Source organism: Ictalurus punctatus, chromosome 10 (assembly GCF_001660625.3).
Source record: "Ictalurus punctatus breed USDA103 chromosome 10, Coco_2.0, whole genome shotgun sequence".
Classification (NCBI taxonomy): domain Eukaryota; kingdom Metazoa; phylum Chordata; class Actinopteri; order Siluriformes; family Ictaluridae; genus Ictalurus; species Ictalurus punctatus.
Genome location: NC_030425.2, coordinates 5,974,852 through 5,984,935, shown reverse-complemented (window position 1 = coordinate 5,984,935; position 10,084 = coordinate 5,974,852). Strand labels below are relative to the sequence as shown.

General features: G+C 40.6%; 1 protein-coding gene across 1 annotated transcript; it reads right to left on the bottom strand.

Moving 5' to 3' along the window:
- Positions 1-1,492: 1,492 nt before the first annotated feature.
- Positions 1,493-6,695, bottom strand: c10h6orf120 (chromosome 10 C6orf120 homolog). Its single transcript, XM_017477789.2, has 2 exons — positions 6,590-6,695; positions 1,493-2,567 (listed from the first exon to the last, which is right to left on the bottom strand). Exon 2 carries the CDS (start codon positions 2,526-2,528, stop codon positions 1,968-1,970), a length of 561 nt encoding a protein of 186 aa, XP_017333278.1. The 5' UTR covers positions 2,529-2,567; positions 6,590-6,695; the 3' UTR covers positions 1,493-1,967.
- Between the last annotated feature and the right edge of the window lie 3,389 nt (positions 6,696-10,084).

Below are 10,084 nucleotides of genomic sequence, written 5' to 3'. Positions count from 1 at the left end.
CCTGCTAGATTAAATTAATTTCCAATGACCACCTATGACTACAACACAGACAAAAACAAATTGGGCTGTATATTCCCTAAATCTTATTACATTTATAAAAAAAAAAAAAAAAGGTGAAATATATATTATATATATAATATACACACACACATACATACATACTATACAGCCAAATGTTTGTGGACACCTGGCCATCTCACCCATATGTAGGCATTCTCTAAAGTATTGCCACAATCGTATGACGTAGCTTTATGTTTTCTCTTCTCTGGAACTAAGAGGCACAAACATGTTCCAGCATGACAATGCCCCTGTGCACAAAAGCACACATCCCACCTCCCCGTGAAGCTCCAGGAGGCTCCCGCATACCGCATAGCGGCTCTCCGACCTGATACCCGCAAATTATATACGGTTTTTTGAGAGTGAGTGAGAGACCAGAGGATTTGTAATAGTTGGCAGGCTCTGGAGAAACACAGAGAGCGAGTGACGAGACATAGTGAGAGGGTGACAGAGAGTATCAATTCAGCACATTTTTAACCTGTTTATGTGGAGGGTTCGCTGTACGAGTCCCTGTGTGTGTAAGTAGTCAAAGTTTAAATTTACACTTATCAGCCATTACATTAAAACCACCGACAGGTTATGTGAATAACCCTGATTATCTTGTTTCAATGGGTGTGTGTGTGTCGCTTACCTGGGGGAAGAGATAGCATCAGGATGCACTATGGGAAGAAGGCAAGACAGCGGAGGCAGTGTGATGTTCTGGGCAATGTTCTGCTGGGAAAACCTTGTGTCCTGACATTCATGAGGATGTTACTTTAACACGTACCACATTGTTACAGACCAAGTACACCCCTTCATGTCAACGATATTCCCTAAAGTCAGTGACCTCTTTCAGCAGGATAATGCGACCTGCCACACTGCAAAAAATGATCAGGAACGGTTTGAGGAACATGACAAAGAGTTCAAAGTGTTGACTCGGACTCCAAAATACCCAGATCTCAATCCGATCGAGCATCTGTAGGATGTTCTGAACAAACAAGTCTGATCCATGGAGGCCCGACCTCACAACTTGCAGGACTTAAAGGATCTGCTGCTAACGTCTTGGTGACAGATCCCACAGCACACCTTCAGAGGTCTCGTGGAGTCCATGCCTCGATGGGTCAGAGCTGTTTGGGTGGTACAAGGACAACATTAGGCATCTGGTTTAAATGTTATGGCTGATCGGTGTATCTTCACTTAGTGAACATTTGTGAGACATTTGAATGAGATTAGCATATTCAAGATGTTCTAACAAAGAAAGGAAGAAAACATAATTGAATACCTTCTCCACTAAATTTATCTATGGTAAACCAAAGGCAACTATTGCTGGCGCTAAATATACTCACCTAGATGGCCTGGAAACGTCATTTCTGAAACTCCTATCTATTGTTTAATACAATTTGCTGGTTACAAATAAAAGGGAACTTGATTAATGAAGAGATTAATGAAGAGCGAGTGCAGTTTGCACAATTGACCGACTTTATTTGAAAATGTTACAAACGCATCATATCATGCCTCTCCATTTCTTAAGGAAAGGAATCTGACAAAAGGCACAGTTGTTATTTCTTCCGAAAGCTGATTTGGGTGATTGCATAGGGCTCAGAACCTCAGCAGATTCAAAATGATTAGTATATAATACATATTAGCAATGCAAATGAAGATGAACTACAATCAAAACAGACAAACTGTAGATAAGCCGTCACTCACACCGACAGTAAAACTGCCATCTGCGTGTGAACGAGGGAAACACGAGCGGAGACCGTATTTCCCGTTTCTGTTAAGACAGTTAAGACCGCAAGATTAGGTCTAGATCAAAATGAAAAGTGTTTACCAAAAGACAAATTCCCTCCAGTGTTTGTGTTACTTTGGCCACGTATTTAATTGCTCTTTTCTAAGATGCTAAGCCTAACGGCAAAAAATCACATCAATGATCAAAACAAAATTTCAAGTATTATCTTCAGTATCCCGATGAGAATGGTCCACAGGATGGGCTCGTCTTCCTCAAATTCCTCCCCGGTGCCCGTCTGTGGGTATTTGGGCTGTTCATGACTCTCCTCTGGAGAATACGAATCCTTTAGAAACAGGTCCTCGGTCAAAGCGGTCTGATCGTAAAACACCCTCATCTCAAACTCGCTCTCCAGGTGAGAGGGGTGCCCATAGATCCCGATGCCCACCGGTCTAACAAAGTCGCCTGGAACCACGACCACGTCGTAGCCGCAGGTGGCCGACTGGAGCTTATAGGTGTCGAAGTCCGGTCGCAGCGTCTTGTCGGAGACGTAGAGGTCGGCGTCGCCTTTGAGGCTGAGCATGTGCAGGATGATGCGTCCGTCATGGTTGAGGCGCAGGTAGCTGTAGTTGCCTGCGCCGATGTGGCCTTGAACGACGTGAAGCAGGACCCATTCATCAGGCACAGAGAATTCCTCGGAGGCCTGGATGGGTTCCTGGACCTGAGAGAGGAGTACCAGCAAGAACGCAATACGGAAACACAGCATGGTCACTGCTGCCAGCCACCAAACACATCTGTAGCCTTCCTGTAAAGACAAAAGAACAAAAGAGCTTCTGTGCACAAATATACTCCGTGAAGCTTTCAAAGGATGCAACCACAGACTGAAATTAATGTGTATAAAGAAATCAAATTTCGTTTTAATGCCTCAATTATTGCGCATTACGTTTTCCTGGTTCAATAGAACCGCCAACAGTAGAAGCTACAGTAAACCTCATTTAAAAGATAGATATACCCTCCCCAGCCATTTTATCATCCAATCAGCCAATTATGTCAAGCAGATACAAGCCAGGAGCCTCGGTTACTGCTCATATACAAAGATCAGAATGGGGGACATGTGATCATGGTCGCTGGTAACACACGGGCTGATTTGAGGATTTCAAAAACTGCTGATCTCCTGGGCTTTTCACACACAACAGCCTCCAGGGTTTACATAGAATGATGTGATTCTTCAGGCAGAAATGCCTTGTTGATGAGCGAATGGCAAGACTGGCTCGAGCTGACAGGAAAGCTGCAGTAACTCAAATAACTACTCTTTACAACTGTGGTGAAAGCATCTCGGAATACAAGAGGACAGCAAACAACAGCAGACGACGACGTTGGGGTCCACTGCTTCCTGTCAGCCAAGAACAGGAATCTGAGGCTACAGTATGCAGTTGAACACTGAGGGGCAAAAAAATACCCGAGGACAATGTTGGCGAGGACACGCTGGGGAAACCACAACCTTAAACGTTTGCACGTCTTGGCTTACTCCGTATCTGAATACGTGGAGTTGACGTGTTTGTCTTGCTAAAGCTTGGCTACAAGACTGTAAACTGACACTGTAGGAGATGCTGATCGGGTCACGAAGTTTAGATGGGACTTTCGAGTTTACGGCAGAGGATGCTAAAAATACATCCGAAGGCCTTTACGTTACAGCAAATGTCTAAAGCCTGAACCTGAATTTACGACTCGTGAAGGAAAAGTCCACCCTGAAACACGTGAATTATGTTTACATTGATATATCTGTAACGTGCTTAGCAATGCCGGTGCTAATCTTTTGCTTGATGCTGTATGATTGTTATTCTGAGCGGAACAGTGCTAGCACGGTAGAACAGGGAAAAAAAAATTCTCTAAAGAAACAAAAAAACTCATAATAATAAAAAGGGAGAGTTTATTGTTTCTTACCATTTTCCAGTGATGTTCAACATCATGTTAAAGAGAAATCAAAGGTAGAATTTGAGACTGCTTCAGAACGCAATGCGGCCATAGCAATATATTTGCACCGAGTTAAGGCAGAGACTCGGCTTGCCTAGTTAGCAAACTACAATTTGACAAGCACGATGGTGTTGAAAGCGGTTCACGCGTGAATGGTGAAGTGATTGAAGCTGATCTGTTTGAGCAAACTACACAGATAAGGAGGTGAAAGAGCTGGACATGCAAAAGCACTGCTGCACCACTCTCTTTAGGTAGAGATGATGCACCACTATAATGCACCACTATAGTCAGGTGCATTGTGGGTAATTTAGGAACCTGTTAACCAAAGTTCAATTCAATTCTATTCGTATAGCGCTTTTTTAAACAATGGACTTTGACCCGAAGCAACTTTACAGAAATAGATCGATTCAGGATATAGATTTGAAACGTATGAATTTATCCCTAATGAGCGAGCCAGATGAGACGGTGGCGAGGAAAAACTCCCTGAGACACCGTGAGGGAGAAACCTCGAGAGGAACCAGACTCAAAAAGAGAACCCGTCCTCATCTGGGTGATCCAAGTGAAAAGAGACCGACATCATGATGATGGGGTTTGGGTGCAAACTAAAACGGCAACAGAATTCCATTACAAAATGAACCTTGGACACTGCTGAAGATCATGTGTTAATTATTAAAAAATTAATATGCAAGTCATTCAAGGTAGATTTACAAACAATAGACTTTCCTTTACAAGAACATGCAAAAAATTTTTTAAAAACGTGCATGATTTGACCCTACTGGAAATATTTACTTAGATGTTATATCTATATGTTGGATCTAAAAAAGAAAGAAATAAAAAAAAAAGTCAGGTTTTGAAAACACATGTTCATGGAGTAGAAAAATGTCACTCGGTAATTACACGGGTGTGGAAATTCAGTAATTTGGGAAAACTCCGGCAACATCGAGAATGTGGAAATTATAAGGTCCAATGCATCACAATTGCATCTCTGAAGTCAAAGCTTCCTAAGCCTCAGTGTCAGCCTCAGTCAATCCCCCGTTGGCTGTGTACAGTGCTCAATTCGTGCTCCCGATCGTGCTCCAGAGACTTCATATTATTCCTTGTTGGTGTTCGAAACATTGATTTGAGATTCATGGTGTCATGATTGCATCACATAATTGCTGCAGATTTGTCACCTACGAATCTCACGTTGCCAAACCAGTTTGACGCGACTTGTGCTTTGCGATATGGAGTATTATCCTGCTGGATTATCATGCATCTGTTATACGATGGTAAACTATGGCTATAAAGGCATGCAACAATCCTCAGACAGGCTGTGGCGTTCAAACAACGTTCAATTGGTATTCAGCAGCCGAATGTATGCCAAGAAAACATTCCCCACAGCATTACACCACCTCCACCAGCCTGGGTTCATGGATTCATTCTGTTGATGCCAAATTCTCACCCTGCCTCCTGTGCAACTCAGCAGAAATGAAGAATCATCAGACCCGGTTACGTTTCTACACTCTTAGACTGTCCATCGGGAGTTTTTCGGCGAGCCTGTGCCAGCCGACATGGTCTTTAACCCGTTCGTTCAATAAGGTTCAATGTCTCTAGGCTTCCGTGCTGCCTTTCTGGACGTTTTTTGTTTTTCCACACCATTCTGTGTAAGCTCTCAAGACGGTTACGCGTCACAAGAAATCCGTATTATTATTTAAAGTAGTCAAACCAACGCTTATGGCACGGTCAAACTCACAAGATCACGATTCCCCCAGTTCCTACGTTCGGCGTGACACGTTTCTACGTGCATGCATGCCGCTGCTGCCACATGATTGGCTGATCGGATAATCGCTTCAAAGGGCAGTAAAGATGTTTCTAACGAAGCGGCCAGCGAGAGTATAAAGAATTGCCATCCCATGGTTGCAGTAAATTTAAAATACTAATTGTTGTAAAAATGATCACAGACAGCAAACCGTGCTGAGTTCATTCAGAAGCTGTATTGTTTCAAGGGAACGGTCGTTTTCTCGATATTTTTAAGGAGGATTTTGGTGTTGAATGAATATTTCACTACTCATACTGTTAGACTTTCAACACGGTGACGTCTCCTGCATTTTTTTTTTTCACATGAATTTACCACACGAAGATCCAATAAGTTTGTCACAAAAATGTCTTTCAGTGAAAACCTCCAGAAACTCCTGTTTAGTTTTTCATTTCAAGCATTAACTCAGGGTCAGTAAATTCGATTTTAATTCAAAACTGAACACTTTTTGCAGCCAGGGACTTTTTTTTAAACCATGAAATAAATGTCACACACTCCCTCTGAACACAATCCAGCTGTATAATTATTATTCCTAATAACATGTAAGTGTGTACTGTAATATTTTGGTTCTGTATTGAAGCTGTTTAACTTAAGTGTTAGTGAGGGCTGGATGTAACCCATTACATTCAAAAGACAACTATAAAAACTCAATAATAAAGTAGAATAACCTTGATAATAATGAGACCCAGCTACACAGACTAACCAACATCTTATAAAACAATGCTTGTACCTGTGCCACAAATTTGTAGCATACAACTCTAAAATATATATTTTCTTTAAACCACAAGAAACCCTTCAATGTTTTCCAGATAATCCTCCACAGCATGGTGAACTTAGCTAAACGGTTTAATGCATTATTTAAAAACCTTGCTCTCCATTAGAGTAGTGCACGCGAAGTGCTACACCGAAGCTGGGTTAGCTAACTGGCTAACAATAAGTCTATTCTGACAAGCTAAATATCAATAGAGAACTAACGCCAGTTTAATAACTGAGTATTAATGATGAATGTCGTGTTTCACAACTTCATTATATGTGATTGGTTAGTAATCATATCTTACCAGTGCATTGTCAAAAGTAACCTGCTAACAACGCTGCTGAACTTCTCGCTCTTCTTCATGCTTTTCATAAACCAAAGGCGCTTTACCGCCACCTGCCGGCGCACCAGGTGTGCACCTTATCACACCCCTCAGCTTCATTAATCGGGCCTTTTATTATTATTTATTATTGTTATTATTTATTCTCCAAACATGTCTAAGGCGTGTAATAAAGGTGCCTAATGCTGATTACCATGTTCGACCTTAGGTATGCCATTAAAAATATTAACAAGAAGGAAAGTAAGGAGAGTGTAACTCTCATCCTGGGCGCTAGAGGCCGCGGCAGAGCAGAGCAGGTTCGTGTTTAAAAGCTGCTCAGTTCTGTACTCCTCTCGCCGGGCGCGGTGGCGCGTGCCTGTAATCCAAGCTACTGGGAGGCTGAGGCTGGCGGATCGTTTGAGCTCAGGGGTTCTGGGCTGCAGTGGGCTATGCCGATCGGGTGTCCGCACTAAGTTCGGTATCGATATGGTGCTCCTGAGGGAGCTCGGGACCACCAGGTCGCCTAAGGAGGGGTGAACCGGCCCAGGTCGGGAACGGAGCAGGTCAAAGCCCCCGTGCCGATCAGTAGTGGGATCGCGCCTGTGAATAGACACTGCCGTGCAGCCTGAGTAATACAGCGGGACTCAGTCTTTTACACTTACTTTTTAACAAACCACTTCAACATCACTACAACACACTGTCCTTTCACAACTATATTTCAGTCTCTCCTCCCAAATGCACAAATGATACACTGTACATCACACCTACACTTAGTTAGTTGGGTCAACACAATTTAGTTGGTTTAAGTCAAATAAATTTATTCTAGTATGTTTAATTAACTATTACAATTTTAAACTATATTTTCTTATGTTGTTCCACCTTATTATTTTGTAACAATTTAATGAGGTTTAATTAATTTTCTTATGCTTATACAAACGGCTTCCTTCATCAGTATACACAATGTATATATTGAACAAATAAGATAAGACGGGTCAGTACGGACATTAGTACAGATCACTGAGTGTCCACAACCTAAGCACAAGCACTGCTCATCAACACAATGATAACCTCAAAATTCAAAACCATTGCAGAAACTCCTTCAAAGGTCCAACATAACTGAAGATTAAACACTAACATATTTTTCCCTTTACTGAAAAAACACATAAAATAACACTTAATCCTTAAAATTTACTCTCCTAATGCAGTCCTGTGCAAAGCATGCTGGGGACTACAGATCCACTGCCCAAATAGTTATGTCTACATAAATGATTCATGTAGTTTTAACACAAATGAATTAAGTAAACTTCAGTTTAAAATATATTAGGTGGACTGAACAGAATGAAATTAAGGTGTGACAAAATTTTCCAAAATCGTGTTACTTTAGCTCATTATAATTAATTAAACTGAACAAGGGGCAAAATGTTTTTTTTTTTTTTTGAGCGTTGTAGGTTTCTACAGTGATACATTTTCAGCTATTTAGTGTGAATATATTGCAAGGATATTATTATTATTATTATTATTATTATTATTATTATTATTTAGTCAGAAATCGGTTAATAGTGAGTTTTTCTGTTTGGTTTGTTATTTGGCTTTACCTAAAGTTTTTTGACTCTTTACAGGATGTAATATTTCATACTAATTTCTGAAGTCTTGTTGCTTCAATACCCAAACTCTGGCCTCTGGGTTTCCAACCTGTGAAATGTTGTTATACATCCAGACACACAAAGTTCAGTTTTTATTATTTAAAGTGGGCTTAATTATACTATTCAGATGCAGTATACTAGCCAAATTGAAATGGCATGCAAATATATAAACTTTACTATTATGTATGATCTCTGACAAAAAGCTCTGCAGTGTCTCTAGTGAATGTTTACTCGGTAGTTATCTGTGTTACTTGGCTGCAGCTCAGAGCAGGTTCGTGTTTAAAAGCTGCTCAGTTTTATACTCCTCTTGCCGGGTGCGGTGGCGCGTGCCTGTAATCCAAGCTTCTGGGAGGCTGAGGCTGGCGGATCGTTTGAGCTCAGGGGTTCTGGGCTGCAGTGGGCTATGCCGATCGGGTGTCCGCACTAAGTTCGGTATCGATATGGTGCTCCTGAGGGAGCTCGGGACCACCAGGTCGCCCAAGGAGGGGTGAACCGGCCCAGGTCGGGAACGGAGCAAGTCAAAGCCCCCGTGCCGATCAGTAGTGGGATCGCGCCTGTGAATAGACACTGCCGTGCAGCCTGAGTAATACAGCGGGACTCAGTCTTTTACACTTACTTTTTAACAAACCACTTCAACATCACTACAACACACTGTCCTTTCACAACTACATATTTCAGTCTCTGATCCTAAATGCACAAATGTTACAGTGTACATCACACCTACACCTCAGTCTCATCAACAGGGTTTAAACAGGGTTTGGTTTTCAGGGACCATAAATATAACCAGAAAATGCCCAAACCATCAGGGATCATTTTAAATAAAAAACTCGCTCATTTTTCTTATCTTTTACCCGTTTTATGTATCTTATGGCAGAATTGAAAGGTATCTCATTATTAGCTCTACACTGCCTCCTATAGGAAGAAAGATTGAAATGACAACTTTATATTCCTAAAGTATAAGTCATGTCCAGTAGAAGGCGCAATTAATACACATTTACCTCTTAAAGCAATCACAAGCAGCTTTTCACACATTGGTATCACACTGATCTGTATATTTCAAGGCCTACATTATAAAACATTTTATATTGTTTCAAACGTATCTTGAATAATCTCGGGGGCTGTAATTGTAATGACAAGTTCATTTTGCATATTAATCTTTTACAGCATTTTAGTCACTTAATTCCCTTTGTACTACTTTACTCAAAAAAATGAATTCATTACTCTTACTTAATGTAATTGAAGAAAGTTTCTACACACAGTTTAATTTAGTTCATTCAAAATAAATCAGGTTAGTTGGGTCAACACCATTTAGTTGGTTTAGGTCAAATAAATTTAGTCTAGTAGGTTTAATTAACTCTTACATTTGTCAAACTAAATGTTCTTATGTTGGTCCACCTTATTACTTTGTAATGATTTAATGAGGTTTAATTAATTTTCTCATGCTTAACACAAATGTAACAAAAGTAAACTTCAGTTTAAAATATATTAGGTGGACTGAACACAATGAGATTAAGGTGTGACAAAATGTTCCAAAATCGTGTTACTTTAGCTCATTCTAATTAATTAAACTGAACAAGGGGTAAAATGTTTTTATTTTTTGAGTGCTGGATGTTTCAACGGTGATAAATTTTCAGCTATTTAGTATTAATATATTGCAAGGATATTATTATTATTATTTAGTCAGAAATCGGTTAATATTGAGTTTTTCTGTTTGGTTTGTTATTTGGCTTTACCTAAAGTTTTATTACTATTTACAGGATGTAATATTTCATACTAATTCCTGAAGTGTTGTTGCTTCAACACCCAAACTCTGGCCCCTGGGCTTCCAACCTGTGAA

What these genes read in the sequence shown, in the direction of transcription:
- c10h6orf120 (XM_017477789.2), bottom strand. Translation starts at nt 2,528, where the DNA reads ATGCTGTGTTTCCGTATTGCGTTCTTGCTGGTACTCCTCTCTCAGGTC.